This window comes from Accipiter gentilis, chromosome 10 (assembly GCF_929443795.1).
Source record: "Accipiter gentilis chromosome 10, bAccGen1.1, whole genome shotgun sequence".
NCBI lineage: Eukaryota > Metazoa > Chordata > Aves > Accipitriformes > Accipitridae > Astur > Astur gentilis.
The window spans coordinates 11535094-11556451 of NC_064889.1; the positions used below are offsets into that span (position 1 = coordinate 11535094).

The following is a 21358-nucleotide window of genomic DNA, read 5'->3' on the forward strand; positions in this document are numbered from 1 at the left end:
AGTATTTGTTTTAATGTCTTCTATCAACTCTAATGGAGGAGATGGACTTTTAGTCCTATCTTTTATAGTTAAGATCACTAGAACAAATAGTCTTTTATTAAGCTAAAAGTATGTATTTCAAAAAGGTAGCTCCTGTTAAAAGTAAGTTATGTTCCCTGAAAGAATTTGATATAATACTTTACACCATAAGGAGATTAATTCCATCTAAAGACTTAGTAAAGATTGGCATACCAGGGTGACTCCAGAAATCAATCACTCCAACAATTAAAAAAATCCCTTTGGACATACCAAAAGACTCCACAAACGGTTTAACTCAATGACTCAACACTATGTATCAAAACTAATTTCTTTTAGAAAGCAGTAAACTTTATTTAATATTAACATTAAATTGAAATAAATGGGAAAAATAGCTACAAATTTTATTTCTTTAGATTTTGAGAATAATTATGGCTCGTATTGGGTCGAATACAGAGACAGATTATTTTAGATGAAGCAGATTATTTTAGATGAAGCTTGATTTGGACTGATTAACATTAAAGTAGAAGACATGTAATGCATTCACTCCTCCACACTGGGGAGAGAGAGTGTTGTGTTCTTTTCAGCTCTGTATTTGCCCTGGAGGGGAGAGACATAAGGAATATGTAGATGGTGTATCTGTAAAGTTAAAAATGCATGAAGATTTATGTCCTGCTAGATTATTGGGGGGGGGCAGAAATGGCAATATGGCATGCTGGTCGATCATGTATCAACTGGTATCCAGTGACAGGATGCGTGGGAATGGCTCAAAGTTGCATCAGGGGAGATTCAGGGTTGGTATTAGGAAACATTTCTTTACTGAGAGGGTGGTCAAACATGGAACAGGCTTCCTAGAGAGATAGTCGATGCCCCAAGCCTGTCAGTGTTTAAGAGGCATTTGGACAAGACCCTTATTAACATGCTTTAACTTTTGGTCAGCCCTAAAGTAGTCAGGCAGTTGGACTAGATGATCGTTGCAGGTCCCTTCCAACTGAACTATTCTATTCTATTCTGTCTTTCTACAGCTGTAAGACTGATCCTTACACAATGATTGCCAAACTTGGCCTGGTGCTTTTACTCTTCTCAGACACTGAAAAGATTTAGTACTGCCAGAAGAAAGATGTGTGGATACCTCCTGAAGTAAGACTTTTAAATGTGTTTACTGCAAAGGGCTTAAAGGTTGAAAATATCTGAAGTGAGAAGTTAAATCCGAGATATGACACATCTATGTACATGAATGTCACTCCTCTGTAAAAACTTGTATATAAAACTTCTACTTAATAATAAAGTTTTGAGTTTGGTATTTTTATTTATTAATTCTATTTTGGACAAAATTGTGTAAAAGGAACAGAATGGTACATCTCTCCTAGCAAATATATCTGTGGCCTGAGAACCTAGTAAGTTTAGTTTTTTGTAATGCTGCTTATAAGTACAACCACGAATAATTGATGTTTAGCTGCAAAAGATGTCTTTCTGAATTCTATTATTGTGTATATGTTGGTGACCTCTAGATTATGACACTGTCTCACACTACAGAGAGCACTGGCAAGAATGAGTGTGTCCTTAAGCCATGCACAGGGATGTGACAAATATAGCTGAGATATGTGCATGAGCTATATAAGGCCTGTACTTTTGGAGGTGAATAGTATGAGGATAGTGCTGCAGTTATTTATCTAATTGTAGATTGATACATCTGTACAACATACTACTAAATATAGCACACATAGTGCTAAATATTGCCTGCCTTGGGAGTACTAGCTTTGAATATCAATGATACTGAAAAGTCAGTTTATAAGAACAATTTCCCTTGGTCATGTTAAGCCATTGATTATGTCTTGATTTGCTTAAACACATCTTTAGTGTCCATATCTCATTTATTTCTGAGTCCATGGCAATCTGGTCCTTCATTAAGGAGTGCCTTGTAAGCAGTGAGGCAGCAAAATAGCATATGATTTTCTTCTCACTGCTGCAGAGAGAGTGAGTGGTAGTAGCAGAAAAGTCTGCACACACTCCCTGCACAGGGAACAACGATCTTATAAACTCTCTAATGAATAAACCAATAAAGAGAAGCAAGCCAATGCAAAATGAAAACTCAAACAAAAATACTTCTGTTTGGAAAAAAGGATGAATATACATTCACCATATTCACCATTGTAGAAGACTGTTATCCAGGGAGTGTTTCTGGCCATCTTGTAAATTTTTTTTCTACTTTAATACTGAAATTATTAGCTAGATTTCTTAACCAATTCCACCTATTCCAACTTTTACACAGCAATGTAAGCAGATATGAAAACATGCTGACCTTATTAAAAAATAAAGCAAACCAAAAATCCCTTCCTCCATTCATGCTTTTTTCATACACAAAAGTAATTAAATTTTCAAAAAGTACAGTAAGTCCTTTAAAGGTAATTTCTGAGGCAGAAACAAAACACAGCTTTTTACTCACCACATTTTCTTTATCACAATATGAGCTGAAGTAATTTGAAATAATTACAGCATACTGAAGAAGCACTTTGTTGATAGTCTAGGAAAGGAGAAGAATCTTTTAAAAGGTAAATTTCACAGTGTAAAACAAAAATAATAAAAAAACACAAAAAGGAGGTTTATATAAATTATAGATTTTACAGGTGCTTACACTTGTACTGTATAGTATTTTTTAAAAATATGATATAAACAATCCTGTGAGCACATTTTCAAATCCCTGCACAACAGTTGGATGGTTCTTAGGTGGAATGTAATCTTCAACAGCAGAGATACTTTAATTTCAGTCATACTGGTTTTTGAGAAGCATTGAGAGCTCTACTTGCAATGTGCTACATACTTACTGGAACAGTAGCGAGCTCAAAAAGTCTGCTAGGGTGACAATACATAGATTAAAAATATAATGGAAAAATAAGACCAAGGGAGTCTTCAAAGCCTGGCAATATGAGCTAACCTTAAAAAAATCATGTAAATAGGAACTTTGCAAACGGAAAACTGTTGCAATGGAAGAACAGGAATAAATGTAAATGCAAACTTTTTAAAAGCCATCGGGACTATAATGGCAATACAACCCAAATACAAAGCCAGCCTAACCAAGCTGAGTTTATCAAACAGCACATGAATAAGAACTACCACCTCAGGGCTTCAAGCAACAGTACTTTATTGCCATACCCTGAATTTTTCCTTCCTTTGCACCGACTAATTAGATAATTGCTTTTCACTGAATTGCTCCATTATTAGAATTTTAATCAGTGCTTGGCAAGAATAATAAATGATTGTATAACATACATAAATATGAAATCTCAGAGAGGATAGAACTTCTCAAACTGGTAAATGATTTTGACAAAGTAGATGAAAAACAGTCTTAAGCCACAGACAGCATGTCTTTCTAAGCATCCCAGTCAGAGATAGAAGAGATTGATTCTAAGCAACACTGGAATTAGCTTTTAAGTACATGGCAACACAATGTCACTCTCTCTGAAGCTTAGTTGAGATGCACTGGTTTTAATTTACCTTGGCAAATCTTCTCATTAAATGAGATAGTGCTTCTGGATTAGGACACTCCAGTTTCCTAATAATCTCAAAGCTTTGATTGAGCTGTGTGAAGACATCAACCACAGAACAAGAGAAGAGGGCGTGATCTGATGTTTGCTGAAACTAGAGAGAAACATACAAATGCGTTAATACTTGTTCAGAGATCAAAACTGTATTAACTGATTTTCTTACACTTGAAATTCTTCCTAGTGTCATAAAAAGTAATAAATAAAAAATAAATTTTAAAAAAAGACTCACTGATAATACTGAGAAATGTGACTTTTCGCATTTCTATTACTTTTAAACCTCTTGAAAATAAAACCAAAAATCTCTTCCATGACATCAGTATCACATCAGAGTTTAGTGAAACCACAGATTGAAGTCTATGGGAAATTTCGGCAGATGAAATTAGAGCAGGAATTTGTCCATAAGGTTGTCTTCCAAGAACCATTACTGACTGTGTATGTTGTGAGGTTTAACAAGGATACTGTAGGACCAAATATACTTCTGGTTTTGCAATGCTGAATAACTGTCTTAATACTTTCTTTATTCCTTTCTTTAAAAAGTAAAGGCTCACCCCATCTTTTTTGTCTCTTTCTAGTGCTCCATGAAGAAATTCCATTGAGACATCCTCATTTTCATCCAGCCACTGAATGACAAATGGTTCAAACCACCTGAAAATTAAAACCAATTTTTTAAAGTAAAGTAAGTACATTTCATAAAGATCCTGAGAGGAGAGATGCCATACCACCCAGCAGTTTGGCACCTTGTGTCTTCACATCTGTTCTAGTTACTAAAAGGTCTATCATCCTAGAAAAACTTTTGTCACCAGAGACACTGTGGCTACCAAAAGGTCTTCCAGGCTTCAGTTTCACAATACTCTAACTGGTATACCCTAGTGTTGCAAAATTAGCAGTAGCTGCCAGAGAAATGTGTCCATGTTTTGCAGTGGACCATATTCTGCACTTTTTTTAATTTTAGAATGTGTCTTTTATCAGTATTGGCTTTTTCTTAACATTTATTTTTTATTTTTATGTGAAATAACTTGGATAAAACTTCGCTTTAATAAAACATCAGCTGTGTTGTTTGGTTTTTTTTAGTTTATTTAAAAGAATTTTAACCCAATAACAGGCCCCAAACTATCTCGGCAAATCAGCAGACTTACAGAAGATTAAGGAATGAGATTAAGGATAGCTCATATAAAAGGACTGGATTGAATGTATTAATTGCAGGAGGAAAGGCAAAAATGAAAACAGCAGCTTAATATTAACCCAATGCAGTAAGAATAATTTCAGTAGTATATGCTATTAGCATTGAGTATGAAACAAATGCAGGGGCCCATAACTAATGCTGCTGCTGTTCCTGCATTTCGTACCTTCCTCAGGCATTTTCTGACCAAAATATTTTGTCATCTACAAAGACCTGCACTTACAACACTTGAATAAAGCATCCTATGAAATAGCTAACTGCATTTTTAATACCTGGACTACTTTATTTGATAGAATGAAGAATTAAAGAAGACTAAGCGCAAAAAGTAAAGAGTTGTCAGTGGTATGCACCATGAGATCTTGCACAAACATAAGCATAAATATTTGACCAAAATAAACCTTGCATCAAGCCCAAACTCATGGGAGACTTCACTATACACTACTTACAGAGAGTATTCAGGCACTGCATCCTTGAAAGCAGAGAGTTCTCTCACATATTCATTATAAAACCATTTCACTTTGAAGTGCAAATTCATATAATCTGTGCTTTTGCATAACTGCTGCTTTTCATGTTCTGTAATAGAAGGAGTTTAAATAAAAGCATGTAATAGCATTCTAACAGTAAATAATATACTTGTGCCTCAGTGCACTAGTGACATAATAATATAGTATTTGAATTTTAAAGCCCAATTGGTTTGATTTTTTTAGAGGTAGTAGTATGCACAGTTTCAACCTTTGGGTTCTGAGTACCCTTAGGAAAAGCAAACCAAAACAAAGACCAGACCACAAGTTAGGCTTTTCAATGCTCTTCACTACAGTGAGGAAAACCCACAAATTTTCTGACTTTCTGTTCTTTAGATTCTTCTTTAGTTGTTACAAAATGGTTAAGAAGCTGTGTCAAGTGTCAAGTTAGAAAAGACAATTATAGCTGTGTAGTAGCCAAATGAATGAAATGCCATTCCTATATGAATCTGTGAAACCTGCATTAGTAAATGGGCTGCATTTATCACATATAGTTAAGAAAAAGAAAGAGGAAAAAACTCCGCAGCTCTGCAGCCATCTGATTTATACATGGCATAAGTAGAAAAGCTGGTTTAAAAAAGTGTTTTTGAAAATTTTCAAATGGGCTTCTCCACCTTCTCAGTGTCCTGTTTTAAACATACTGGATATGCAGATAATCATGGATGACAGGAGTCACGGAGCCACCTGTAACCACTTCCTGCATTTTTAGTCTGATTTAATTGGTTCGGAATAAATGTCCATCTTTCTCCCAGGAATATGATCCTTATTTTAGTTTATCCAATATGCACTGGAGTCTTTCCCATCCAGCACTTCAGGCCCTGGAGAGCTCCATTCTTTCACTCCCTTAGCTAACAGACACCTGATCCTTGCTCAAATCTTTCATTTCCTTCTCCCCCAGCAGCAAATCATGGATTCACCATCTTGGACAGAGTAAGCCTTCCTTCACTTACTGCTCACAGTTTCCTAGAATCTCCACAGATCTTATCTGTTTGAGGTATCATGTCACTTGCACATTCTTCCTTAAGCAAAAGACTAATGTCTTTTCCCAGCTCCCTTAAAAAGTGACCTAATAGAGATGGTTGGCAGGAATGACGTTCTTGTGTAAATAATATGTATTAAGAACTTACCCCTTTCAAACCTCCTTTTTGCTCCTTATTTCCACTTGCATCATAACATAGTATTACACAATTTTTTCATACATATTTGGATGTGAACCTGGTTTTATAGAACAGTGGGAGCATCCCCCCATCCTCTATCGTATACACACCTGAATACACCACTCCGTTTTCTGTCAGTGCAAATGCACTGTGAAATACACATTCTGTGTTTTTCAGATCTGACCATGTACATTAAAAGGAATTTTTTAGTTTTATTATTACACCAAATCAGCATTCCATTAATATCACTGTGCCATACAAGAAATAAGTGTTTCACAAGCATATCATTATGCAGCAAATTACTAAGTTTTGTGGGAATCATCTTATTAAGTGCCCCTGTGGGCTCTTATTGCCTTTTTAGCAATGTGTTAGCATTTTCACCTTCAGTGCCTTGTCATCACACTCCAGAAAAGCCAGTAAATCTGTTTCTGTCTAAATATTGCATTTGTTCATGCCCAGTCACTACTTGAGAGTACTACAAATTCTCCCTAGCATAATATCATGGGTTACTAGCCTTAAATAGAACCACAGAGAGAAAGATGTATGCCTGCTCTCATGGTTCTTACTTTCTACAGACCTGAGGAACCTTATTTTTTTTATTCTGGTAGGAGTTTTTCCACAATCTATTATTGTAGAAAGCTTGATGACCAAACATTTCCTCAATAAAAGGTAGTTCTTAGAAGTGAGTCCAGTCTTTGACTGAGCACAATTATCTTACTGCTATCAAATTCACTGCACATCTACTGCTTAAGTAATTAAGAAAAATCTGTCTTATATTGCATCCCAAAAAAGAGTGGAATTTCTGAAATGACTAGCATTTTTTTTCATGCAAGTGTTGCATGAATGCATTATTAGATTATACAATGCAACTCAAGAATGTTTGCTATAGTATCACAAACCAAGCAAATGTTTATTTCAATTTTAGAAATGGGCTGCTGCCAATGATGGGCAAACTTGTCCAGGACGGTACAACTTATACCATACCATTCATTGATATTTTATTTTTTTAAGTTAAGATCTAAATTATAACACGTTAGAAATGAGCACAAAGTAATTCATGAACAATTGAGGTTTTTTTCCTCCAGGCTGTTATACCTTGGAAACAATATTTAAAATGAGTGTCTTAGGATATTACTTGTAGCTACATATAAGTGAAAAATGCATCCTCAATTCCTAATAGTAACCTATGAGAACATCAGAAAATACTTCACATGATCTACAAAGTCACTTTGTATCCATGCATATTACCTCTTCAGTTTATATAAACCAAAGAACAGTGGAAACAAGTGCCCATATGAGTCAGCCCATGACAATTTTAACTGGATGATATTAGATAGGTTGTCGTGGTTTAACCCCAGCCAGCAACTAAGCACCACGCAGCCGCTCACTCACTCTCCCCCCACCCAGTGGGATGGGGGAGAAAATCAGGAAAAAGAAGCAAAACCTGCAGGTTGAGATAACGGTTTAATAGAACTGAAAAGAAGAAACTAATAATGATAATGATAACACTAATAAAATGACAACAGCAATAATGAAAGAATTGGAATGTACAAATGATGCGCAGTGCAACTGCTCACCACTCGCCGACTGACAGCCAGCTAGTCCCCCAACGGCGATTCCCCACCCCCACTTCCCAGTTTATATACTAGATATGACATCACACAGTATGGAATACCCTGTTGACAGTTTGGGTCAGGTGCCCTGGCTATGTCCTGTGCCAACTTCTTGTGCCCCTCCAGCTTTCTCGCTGGCTGGGCATGAGAAGCTGAAAAATCCTTGACTTTAGACTAAACACTACTTAGCAACAACTGAAAACATCAGTGTGTTAACCAACATTCTTTGCATACAGAACTCAAAACATAGCACTGTACCAGCTACCAGGAAGACAGTTAACTCTGTCCCAGCTGAAACTAGGACATAGGTTTATCCACAGTAACCATGGATTTTGGTTAGAAAGCATAGGAACATCACTGTAGACATTCTGAATTTAGATTAGGACCCACGGATTGCTTTCTTAATTTCCAAAAAACTTGCACAAGTTAATGCAGATGTGAGACAGCACAGGATATATTTATGCAGTTTGGAGAGCTGTGTCACTTTTCCTGGAAGGAAAACTGGAACCATGTTTTCCTATACAGATACATCAAATTTGGACTTTCTGGAAGACAGATGTAGTAGCTGCACAATACAACTCTTTCTAAATAAGTCCGCTCTTGCTTTGCAAAATTCTAATACTGAGTCAGTCTTGAACTAAACCTGCCGATTGTATGCTCTGTAAATGGGCTCAGCAGAGATTATAATAGAAATACTAGACCTTTCTCATAACTGATTCTAGATAAACTGAATCTCCAGTATAGTAAACCTAATATTATTAACCCTTTTTTTTTTTTTTTTATGCTGCTACTTTTATGAAATGTTCCTTGTAGTGCAGTGTATTTTTATAAGCATGTATTAGTCTACTGGGTTTCATAACAAGGACATTTGTAGTTCCCATTAGTGATAATGGCACATTATTCTATAATACTGTATCACGTATCAATGAAAAAAATACTGGTAAGATTTCTGTAAACTGTAATCTGTGCGTATGGGGCACTTTAGCCGCTCTTATCTATTGCAGTTCCATTAAGAGTATCTTTTTTACAGTATTGATTACACTGTGGTGGTTTTTTTTAATACCTCTGTAGCGATAATGCTCTACTGCACATATACTTTCCACAGGTTTGCAGTAATAGACATTGTAACTGCAACTATGATGAAAACTGTATAAAGTGTTGTTCCATCTCAGTTGTACAAATTACAATTCCAGGAACACATTTAAGAAGACTTCCAGTAAGCAACAACACTGAGAAAAAAGAAAATATCTTCTGTTCAGGTGCTGTTTGTGTAACCAGGAAAGAAGAATTGTTGGGGGTTTTTTTGGTTTTTGTTTTGTTTTTTTTTAAAAGACTGTTATGTGGAATGCATTAATATATGCAAATGTGTTTGGTGTGTGATGAAATCAGCCACGGACCTGGTGACACAGTATCTAGCAAATAATCTAATTGCAGGCAATTGTTCTTTCACACAAAAATGTATAAAGACTCATTGCAGGAAGAACTATAATCCAAGATACTTTCCTCACAGGACTGTGACCAAACAGCAATACTTTGGAATCATGTTTGATTTCTCGATCATTTTTCCAGGAAGTGCTAAAGAAAGCTGACAAGATTTTCTTAAGGCAGCAAAAAAAAAAAAAAAAGAAACAACTATTATTTTTTTGTGTCTGATGTTTGTAGTGTCATAGTATTTTGTCAATAAAGTAAATAAATATGCCTTATTAAGCAGGAACATCTACATGGCACTAAAGAAATAATGCCATTTAACAAACTGGAATAGAATCTCATTCACTACAGAATCCTTTTTCATTTTTAACCTTGAGGTAATAACTTCACTCTGAGTATCCATGTGATTTTTTAAGATGTGTTAGTTGCTAAAAAAGTGTAATCTAACAACCTTTATAAAAGATGAACTTTTAAAATATTCAGGTAATCAATCTGTTATTTTGTTCAACTCTAATTTTCCCTTATTTGGGTACAAAAGCTAAAAGCAAATTTTTTTTTCTACAGCAGTTTCCTAGCCACTGTTTTTTGTAAAAACATACAGTTAAACTGCTTGAAGGATTCTAATGAGGTGGTTTTAAAGAATATTTAAAATCCTTATGAGCAAGAACTGCAAGAAGGAAATTTGCTTGTAAAAAAATGAAAAAAATTACTAGATATACATAAATACATATGAATATCTAACAAAAAAAAAGCTTGTCCAGTTTCCAGGCTTTACAGATAATGTTTCAGAGATTAATAACTACTACAAAGAATATTTATGTGTAGCAAATTAATTATATCACAATCAGTTGGTTTGTTACATACATGCTATTGCACTACAGTTTATTAAAATGGAAATGATGGAGACTAAACATAAGGGAATTGTGTTTGGATTAACTGCAAGATTTCCCATCAAAACTCTGATGCTAGTTTCAGCCATTGTGACATAATTCCATATTATTTGCAATAATTACTTAGCAATTGTTCTAGAGACTACCAGCTGCATATTTTACCTATTTGTTTCAGACCTGGTGTTTCAGAAAACCTACTATTTCCAAACTTTCAGTTGTATAATTGGGAAGTATATGCATGGCACAAACTGAGTATGGTTAGTGGAAGAGCTCTTAAGGAAGTCCTATGAGGAATGATATTGATGAGTATGAAGTAGTATTCCTCCCTCTGAATCACTGTGGAAACATTACACTAGTATGATGCACCCAAGTTTTGGATAAAAGTAGAAGTTAATGTTTTGGGTACTTGATCCCAATGCAATTTCCCTACAGTACAGGAGTTGGTCGCTATGCCATTGCCTCTTTTAATAGGGGTATTATGCTTATAGTGCTCTAGAGTTAATCCCTGTACCACTGAAATGAACTGGAAGACTCTGATTGAATGTAACATTGGATCTGAAGAAAAATGTAAACTCAAATAAAGTTCATAACTGATTTAGAAGGAAATGTTACATTCTATCAGACATCTCATCCCAGGGTTCTTGTACTTTGCTAAAGGCAGTGGAAGTCACTGGTTATTAACTGAAATGCAGAGCAGGACACAACTAATTGATAATTATGTATAATTTACATTGATTTTGATAATGTGAAATACTACTGGCCTTTCTAAAAGGGCTCTTTGTGTCAAGATAAATGTAATAAACCAAAACCCGAAAAACTGTCAATACCTCCTTTTTTTTGGATTGCACTTACAACAGATTTACAACTAAAAAAACCCCCTAATTCTTTTGAAAATATATTGTGTCTTTCATTAGACTTCTACATATTAAATCTTTTCTCTGCATTTACTAGGAAATTTTCACCAAAATATATTTGAACACTTCACGAACATAATGGATTACAGCTTGAACATCTCTATGAGGTGATTAAGCTGTGCTATTACATTTTACAAATGGGAAACTGAGGTATAGGGAGACCAAACGAATTTACTAAGGGAACACACATAAATTATGAAAGGCAGCGTAGATCTTGTTCAGAGATTTCTTAACCACAGAGTCATACTTCCTCACTGAACAGACACCAGGGGAGGAAGGCAGACTGTTTCATTCTGAACTGTAAGAAAAATATGGATTTCCTGCTCTTTTTTGTCTTCTTGCCTGCAGTGAAAGCGGGCTAATGAATCCTTGACTTAATGCAGTGCACTTTAAAAGCTGATATAACATTGCCCTTTATATTCAAGCAGGAGCTCTCAAAGGGAGAGACCATTTGCTCAGAGTGCTCTGTTTTGCTTCACATTTCACAGCAGGTTCAAGTGAGTTCAGGGTCACTTGCATTGCATCTGAAAAGCCAAATCTGTATATTGCTTTCTGGGAGAGGTAAACTGCTTATGGGAACTTCAAGGGCATCAAATACCAGAGTTACATACTACCTAAGGGACGCAACGTGTAATATCATAAGGGACGTGTGAATCTGCTGCAAACAACCTTATTTTCTACTACAAAACATTGCATTTGCCATTTTTTTACCTACTGTGTTATATTGCCTAAACATTTCAAATTACTTTAGGCAAATAAACTTTGATATCTTCTTAACATTACTTAGTTGCTTTTTTTACTCCTTACTGAAAATTTAGCCTATTAGTCCCATCAATTATTTACTACTTCACAGCCAAATACTTCCAAAAAAGTTCCAGAAAAGTGGATGGGTATACCACAAACAGGACAACTCAAGATGCAAGATATGCAGCTTGATTAAGCATAAACTTGCTCTGTCCTGCCTGCAACTAAAACAAAGAAAAATGCCAGTACAGCAAATAATTTAATAAGATCAACTTCAATATAACTTTTACCCTTCAATAGCATATCAGAGTGAAATTTATGTACCATGAAAACTAAGCAGATCAATAATATTCAAAGAACAAACACTCAGAGACAAAATTCTGTCTTTGGATATACACAACTACTACTGATTACAGGAGGAAATAAACAATTGCTTCCAAGGACTGAAATAATCTGTATTGTGCTTTTTTTACTGTTAGTGGAATTCTTGCTATTTACATGAATTGACCATAGAAAGCCTAAGGAAATTCAAGCTATGAATGAAGCAGAATAAATTGTCCATCCTATCTGATATGAGACATATAATGATGATTAAAGCCCTGTTTCGGAATAATACGGTGGAAATTTCAAATACTCCGTACTGAAGTTTCAACATTTATTCAAAGTAATCACATAATCAGAAAGTAATAAAACAGGAAAAGTAATGCTGGTATAGAAATCCAATTTATGTTGATTAGGATTTCATAAATCTCCAATATGTATAAAAATTGCAAATTAAAGAGAGAATATACATGCTCTTGGAAACCACTGCTTCTTGGGAAATGTTATCACATAATTAATTGCTATATTATAATGCTTGAATCTGGGAGGAAAAAGAGAATAAAGGTAATAAAGGCAGCCTTAACTGTATTGGGTCTTAGCTGCTGAATACTCAGCTTTGCATCTTCAATATAATTTTTGTGACAGCTTACTTTCATTTTTTTTTTTGTAACAGCTTAGTTTCATTTTTTTAAAATATATCTTTCCATGAAGGAAACATTTAGACTTGATTCTCTGCTTTCTGGCTCATCACAAGAGGGCAAAGTGAGCATAAAACATTACCAAATAGGCATGGTAGCATTTTATAAGCAATTAGTACAATGAAGTACAAAACAGGAAGAATCAGGCAGCAAGATAACTGTGAGGCTGCACTTTAATAATTACCTGTGTTGTATCTGGCTCTGCCTGTAAAGCAGAATCAAAGGCAAAACCACAGAGGTGTTCTCTAATTGTTACCCAGCAAATTGCACTTAAGGCTTATTAAAAGGTAATGTGGAAAAAAGCACTTTTAATGGATTTATCCTGTTCTCCTGGGAGTGCTGGAACCAGTATCAACTGTTTAGCTTACAACTAATGCACTTGCCCATAAGGGGAAATTTGCCTGTGTATCTACAGGAGAAAAAAGACACCAGTGAATCTCCATATGTGAAAAAGTCCTGAAAGTAAAAGACCGAGTCTTCGACTTAATAAGAGAGAGGCTGGGAAAAGAACAGTTGTTTGCTGTATGAGGAAAGCTTTTATGAAGTGTATTAGTGTGAAATTTAAGAATAGGCAGAATTAAAAATAGCATGCAGGTTGCTTGTTATTTTAAATTTTCTTTTACTCAAATGTTTTATTCTACTTGATAAAGAAAAATATTTTAAGAAAGCTGTCATTGGTTACTGTTTCTGAAAGGAAAGAAGTCCAAAATATAAGTGGATTCATGGGGTGATTACCTCACAGAATTCATGAAGAGTTGCAGTAGCTAGGTTTCACTCTTACTGTGTAAACATTATGCAGATCAACTCTGACAGAGACAAGGGGAAGAAAGCCCTCAAGAAATATGATGGGAAATTCAAGCCCTAGCTGCTGGACTACATGACTGCATTAGGGGAATATTCTGTAAGAGGAAAAGGACCAACCTTTTCTCCAACCAGCAGATGCAGAACTGCACTAAACAATGCAGGTCCTTTAAGTTACTTTCTGTGGGGACAAGTCACAATTTTGCTTGATTTCTTCCTTTTTTTTTTTTTTCCCCCAGCCATAAAATTGCTTAAGACAAAAGACATAACTCTAGTTTTTGTAAAAATGTGAGTTGCAATGAAGTTGTATGATCTTACTGTTGAAGAACAGTAATCAAGGACAAGAAGAAAGAATAGACAAATTATTCTTCTGGGCTGAGATACCTAATAAACTACAGAGGAAATCTTGACTGCCCCTTGCTATAAGACAGCTCTCTTCCTGCTCCCTTAGGATATATATAGCCCCTTCAGCTGAACAGAACACTTCTCCCTTACTTGCATACTCAACTCATTGTTTTGCAGAAAGGACAGGACCATGTGAGCTATAAATAACCCATAATTATTAATCAATGTAGAGTTCATTTAAAGCATCATTTACAGTCTAACATCCTATCTAGCATGGTAGTACTACTACATGTTGACTAGCAAAATTGTCTTGCTCACAATTAGGCAACATTCAGGAAAAGTTTATACACAAATGTTTTACAATCAGTGACTGCCTGGGTAAGAGCTAATAACAATGTTTCAGAACAAGATTAATACTCAGTGGTTAAAAGAAGATTAAATAAGGCCAGAGCTTTCATTATTCATTATTCCCCATAATATATGGGGAAATATACACTGCTAATATTGAGTGACAAATTTTAAGACTAAATAATGAAGTCAGGCATTCACTGATGCACTACATGTTTTCTAGTAATATCTGGCACCATGAATACACCTACACTCAGACACAAAGAAGCTTTAACTTATTAAGATTACCGTAGACTTGTACTGCAGTATTAACACTTAGTAGTTCTTATTGTTCTGATTATGGTTCAGTATGTAAATGCAAAGAAAATGGGTTAGGGAATGAATGACCAGATGATATAGTGGGCAAGTCCCCAAGGGCAAGGTTGTACCATACTAGAGATCTCTGAGGTAGTTCCAAGTAAGATGATACATTGATACAGCACAATATGACGCCACAAAGAAATATTAATTTAGCTCCTGGGAACAGTTCTATCCACTTTATCTGTCTTAATTAGTGGGCCTAATTAACTTCAACGAAATAGCGCCAGTTGGTATGGCTACAGTGCTTTTCAGGCAAGCCTGGGGATCTCCGTGTTGCATGTGATAGGTACTCAACTAGATTGTCATACTCACAAAGCTCAACCCTCCAGTACATAGAGTGTGTAGCTGCTGTTATCAACATCACTGTCTGTTATTCTGACCAAAGAACATTTCTAACTCCTCTCTTCCTCCAACCATGTCACATTCAATCTTATTGATTATCTGCCAAAGGAAAGTTTATTATTCACCCCAACTGTAATCTCCCTGTCTTTGCCTTTACAGTCTCTCCAAATCCCCCATGAGACTACATATGACTCTCTGTTCCTCAGGTCTCTGGAAAAATGAGGATGGAATAGATCTGTTGAAATGTGTTGAAATGCAGAATGAGATCACTAAAATAAAAAGTTTTCATATTTTGATACCAATGAAACACTGCATTTTGGTGGATTTTCCCTTCCATAATCTCAGCCCCACCTTCCTAAATCTGCTCTGTAGTCTCCCTCTAAGCCAAGGCTATATTCTCTCTTAAGGGGAACTTTGTAAATTGTAAAGCTGGAGTAAAAACAGACTTGAAATGTGCCACTGAATGGTGTGACCTTTCTCTGGGCAGCATTAGCCTTTTTGTTTTTTCTTTTCTATTCTGTGTCTGTGCTCAGCATCAACTCATGGACCTGCCTCTTCTCTTTCAAATCACTTTATTAGTTTCTGTCATGAAAGAGGAATCTGTCAGAGAAACAGAAAGATGATGTCTGCTTAGGCATTGAGGACAACAGCAAATTTAAAAAGCAAACTTATGTTAAATCCATAAAATGGTGTAATGACTTTCTTGTTCTCCTATTTTTATAAGGCCTGACACTTCAGCATCTTAGCTTTGCAGGATTAAGACTGTCTATTGCTATATTTACACAGCAGCTAATTCATTGCTGGCCTGATCCTGGTCTCGACTTCTGGCCACTACCAGAATTAGATTATCATAACAACAGCAATTAGAATGCTCTCTTTCTAACAGACTGGATAGCTTTGGACATTTGATCTGACCTATTCAAAAGTGAGAGATAGAAAGAGCTGAAAAAGACATTTCTGAGGATGTAGAATAAAAAAGATACTTTTGTAATTACATGTCTAATTTCAGCTCATTACTCTCTCATCATCTTCTAGCCTTCGCATCTTCATACTTGGAAAGGAAAAGATTTCTTACCATATGAAGTAACTAATCACTTGCACTGCTAGTGAAATTCTGTCTCTGTTCTTATTTGTTTGTACCATATGCAGAATAATTTGAGGACCAGACAGTACAAAAATTTTAACATCCTATAAGCTCAGATGTGCTTATGTAAACTAAATGCCAAACAACAACATATAATGTACAACACAAATCACTCTTCCTTCATGAATAACCTGTAAAGAAGAAAAAAAAAAGAAAAAAAAAGGGCCAAATCTAATGAAGTCAGTTCTCGAAAAGAAACATGTGATACATGTGATACCTTTTCCATGCAAAATATATACATGAAAGGAATCCCAAGCTCTTTAGATCAGAAAAAAAATTAGAACTGGTGTGGACTTGATTTTTTAAAGTTTGCATAAAACTTTTAATACTCTGCAAAGGCTAAACATAAAATGGAAGAAAATCTAGAATGAGGTTATGAACTCAATACCAGATTTTAGTACAGTTTTGTTTGCAAGGCATGTCAGCTTGGCACAGTATAGCCCTGATCTCAGCAGCAGTGGAGACTTGAACTGTGCTTTGGGATGTCCTTTCCTCCCTCACCCCAAAAGCGAGATGTTTCCCTGGACAGCAGCCATCTACCCTGTCACATGCAAATACACTGCCTTGGTATTCATAGAGACACACAGCTGCTGTACTCTTCTCTAGCAAAAGGCCACTGCTATGGAAGCTGCTGTTCCCTCTATCTTCTCCATGTCACAACAGCAGCCCCCTAGCTAGACTGTTCTGGGCAAGAATCAAGGGAGAAGATGAGGCAGAGGCGTGTAATGAGTGCTGGTGCCTGGCTCACAGTGCCTAATGGCTCCTATTACAAAGGAGGTAGGCAGCACTGCTGAAGAGCAGCAATTCTCCCCAGCAGGAGCTCCATATATCCCCTGAGCAGATACAGGAGGCATTCAGCTGTACATTCAGTGAGAGGACATAGCCTAAACAGCCATTCTGATCTGCTCTCAGGAAAAGGGAAAAAGGAATGTGAACTGGATGTTCCAGTATTGGTCTTCTGTTAGAGAATGGAGTTGTGACATACTCATTTTCTGAATTTAAGCTGATGGGAGTGGCTGGATAAATTCAGGAACATAAGGTGGGAAAAACCAGACACAGGATCTTAGATAAGGTAATTTAATCTTTTATCAGATCAGCAATCCTTTTGCAAACAGTGTTGGACTATTTCATTGCTTCTTGATTGGATGCAGAAAGGAATCAACTTTGTAACACAAAAGATGCTGCTTCAGGAGATTAATACTAAATTGAATCAGGCAAAGATTGCAATCACAGCCCTGGACACTACATATGAACAGATGGTAGCCTACATTAATAACTTGGAAGGCAAGACTGGCATAGCAGAATGCAATGCATTTTAATGAACCCCATTAAAACCACGAGGATCAACTGTGACCGTATTTAGGGGCTTGCTCCTAATCTTGTAGAATTTGAAGCAAAAAGTTTTATTGCCATTGAAGAATCAAACTCAGTTTGTACAATATCCATGGAAAGAATTAATGATTTAAAAATCAGCAAAGCTGGAGAGAGAAACAGCATGCTGATCTATATTTTTTGACTAGATTTATTGAGGTTCCCGTTTAGAAATGAAACCATGGAAGATGAAATTTTGTATATTTTTAATAATTTATAATTAATTTCAATTTCGTTTAATTATTATTTATATACAGGAAGTATTTTGTGACTGATTCTGGGAATGACTTAGAATTTCTAATGACAAAAATGGCATTTACTTTCCTCAGAAAGACAGTATCCACAGCAACACAGAGATGAGACCAAAACCAGGGAGTGGTTTGGAATAGATGTAGAAAGTCAAGTGCCTCCTAATGAGTCCTCTATATCTCTCTCTGCAGAATTAGGATAGTAACATTAGTATTTGTTTTAAAGTTTTGATCCAGCCCAACTGTCTGCACTTCATCTATTGTATAATTAACTCTTCCTCAAGAGCTTCCTGTTCTATTCTTTACAAACAAGAAACAAACCATGGCTTGATCTGAAGCTGTCTTTTGAGCCATCAGTATGCTCTACTTAGCAAATAGAGTGAATTTTGTGAATTAGCTTGTTGCAGTACAGAATGGTTATAGTTCAATGGCTAAAAGACTACAAGCACTGGGCTGCTTAGGGATGGCTGTGTGCAGAGTGTAACTATAGATTCAAAGTTATGAAAGCATGACAATATAATGGCTAGCAGAATTTCTTATTAATCTGTGCTAGCTATCTAAAAGTGCAATCACAATGCTGAGTTGCTGAACAAGCTATCTTCTGGTACCTGTTCCTGATTTACAGCCTCTCCAAATATCAGGTTGTTTTCACTGATGTAATCAGGAATATGTCCTAACCCAAAATAGTGGCTTTCATTTGGTCTTCATGCTTCTCGGCTCTTTGACTTCACTGATCACTCTTAAAAGGTGATCTCCTGCCTGACATTAGCTTTCTCAAACTTGCACTTTTGATTCACTCTGACATGACTATAGAACATCACCTTCAAATATTAGTTTGAACATCTCTTCTCGTACCCTCATCTTAGATTTGCTTTCTCATGTCTTCTGTTGTCATTCTACATATAATCACTGCTCCTGTACTTCCTTCCTTTCTTCCCGTCTTTTTCTTCTGCTGTGCTTAGTGTTCAAATTCCACATTCAAATAATATAATTAACAAAATAAAGTAACACAAGAGCAGATGAACAAAATAATTCTTCCATTAATAGCCATTCTAGTCACTCATCTTTTCTCTCTTTTTCTTTTTCATCATAAAAATCTACAGTATGGTCAAAGTACCACTACACTGATATTATCACATTAGACATTCTGGAGCAAATAATATAGAAATTAATCTTCAAGTATTTTTTTCTTTTACCCTTTATGCCTGTTGAATTGCATTGTTTAAATCCAACCTCATACTTACTTTCACCACTGGCAGACTTGCTCTGTAGTTAGTAGCAGGCTTGACTGAAGACATTGTGAATTTTGCTTACCTAAAAATCACAATTAGCTATTTCTGCTACTGTGGAATTAAAAACAATGGCTAGCATTATAAATCCTTTCTTTCTCTGAATAACAGGTTTTTATAAAAAGATGAGAAAAATTGTATTTTGTTTTTAAAAGACAGTGCTCTGTATTATAATTCCTTTCACATCATGTTGGGGTTGACCATGAGATTATAAACTGTGCTGACTGTTTTAAAATTGGTTTCTGATATATGTTTCTTACTTTTTTAAAATTTTTTTTTTCTTTCTAGAAACTCTGTGAAGATTGTATACAAGACCAACAGAATGCATTTTATTACATATCTTACAATGCAAAAAACTAGTTATCTGATCAAATTCATATTTGATCCACTTAGTTTCCAATTCATCTTAGTGATACTCTTGATGTCCAATGGAAACTAAAATCCTCTTGCAATTGTCTCACATTTATACCTGAAATCTGTTTAATACGTAAAGAAAATTAGTGAAGTTCAGCTAATGCCATCATTTTTTATTCTGCAAAAATAAATACTAGTTAGGGAGAGTTTGATGAACTTCTTTTCAAGGCTCATGATTTTAATAATGATCTAAGTATGTGTGCTGGCAATATTTCTAACATTAATTAATACTTTTTCCTTAATTCCTTCTCTTCAGTATTTTTAAAAAGTTTCATGCAAGTATTTTTACTTGGTTTTCTGCAATAACCATATTTCAATGAGCGGGTTTGAAACCATTAGTTGGAGATTATCTGCTATAGACAAAAGTAGTATATTCTACCTAGGGTTAAACACAATACTATCTTAAAGAATAAAACGAAACTGCATTTGACTTTGTTGGAACTAGAATGAATACAACTTCCGTTTTGAACACAAAAAGGTTTAATTATCTGTGTGTGTTTTCTCCATAACTTCATTCTGTAAATGTTTCTTAAGGGCAAGTTAGCAAATTTCAGCTAGTAAGAAAAAATGGAATGCCTATAATGCTCTCCAGCAAGCATATTTGTGGTTCTTTGGACATGGATGATTTTGTCAGATTTAGGTAATAAGTTCTTTTGTATCCTTCCACAGATAACTTCATATAGTCACAGTGCAACGAGTGCTCTTTACAACACTTCTTTTTCACTAACCAATGAAACATCTTATACAAGTATGCCAGAAAGCTCTTACAACCCACAGAAATCTGATGCCAGGTGTCATTTGCAGTGGAAATTAGTCTTGGCAAACTCTCTAGTGTAATTAATAGTTTGTTCTAATTACCTTCCAGAGCATATTTCATGTCCTGGGCAAACAGGGTCCACATGATTTCAGCACTGATTTTTCCCATGTTCAGCTCTTGAGGGAACCTGCAATCAATCACATCACATCAGTTCACCTGCTGCTAGAAATTATGCTTGCAGCTGCACATCAGAAAGGCAAATATTTCCACAAAATAATTCCCCTGGTATGCACTTACTGTATTTTGTGTTTTGTATGATTATATGAACCATCCAATCTTCAAATAAAAACTTCCCTTAGTCTAATGTCAGGGGCCTAAATAATTAGTAGCATGTTGCACAAATTCCCTCACATGACATTTTAAATCAAGAAACATCCAACTATCTTGCAGATAACTCCTCAACTTTAGATAAATCAGATGGCTTATGAAAAACCTGAAACAGTTGGCTATTTGTTTAGCACCTACAGGTTTTCCTTAATTCCCTTATTACACTGGAAAATACTGAAGCTGTCTGTGAAGCTATATTGATTTGTACTGGTTGAATTCAATTCACTGAAGACTTTCACCCTGAAACATGGGTAAAACAGTGAAGAATATAAAAGGTAGAAAAAATGCATACTTTTGATTCAAAATTTTAGTTTTGGCCTTATGCTTCATGTCATCTTAGAAAAACAGTCCTTCTTAGATATTTTTTGGTGTTATCAAGTAAATATTTTCTCACAACTTTTTCATAGGTCCCAGCTGCTTCCTATTCTATGTAAAAGAAAAGCTTTAATCTTTCAGTTGTCATCTTCACTGTTAGCTACTAGCAAAAAGCTGACATTTTAGTGACAGACACTGTATCTTTCATATC

At 35.5% G+C, this 21358-nt stretch overlaps 1 protein-coding gene across 1 annotated transcript in view; it reads right to left on the reverse strand.

Moving 5' to 3' along the window:
- Positions 1-21358, reverse strand: part of UNC13C (unc-13 homolog C) — a 239064-nt gene that overhangs the window by 42546 nt on the left and 175160 nt on the right. The window contains exons 20-24 of the mRNA XM_049812315.1: positions 20547-20632; positions 5187-5313; positions 4109-4205; positions 3511-3654; positions 2462-2539 (exon numbers count right to left, since the gene is read on the reverse strand). Of these exons, the coding sequence (XP_049668272.1) occupies positions 2462-2539; positions 3511-3654; positions 4109-4205; positions 5187-5313; positions 20547-20632 (532 nt within the window). The remainder of the gene's footprint in view (positions 1-2461; positions 2540-3510; positions 3655-4108; positions 4206-5186; positions 5314-20546; positions 20633-21358) is intronic.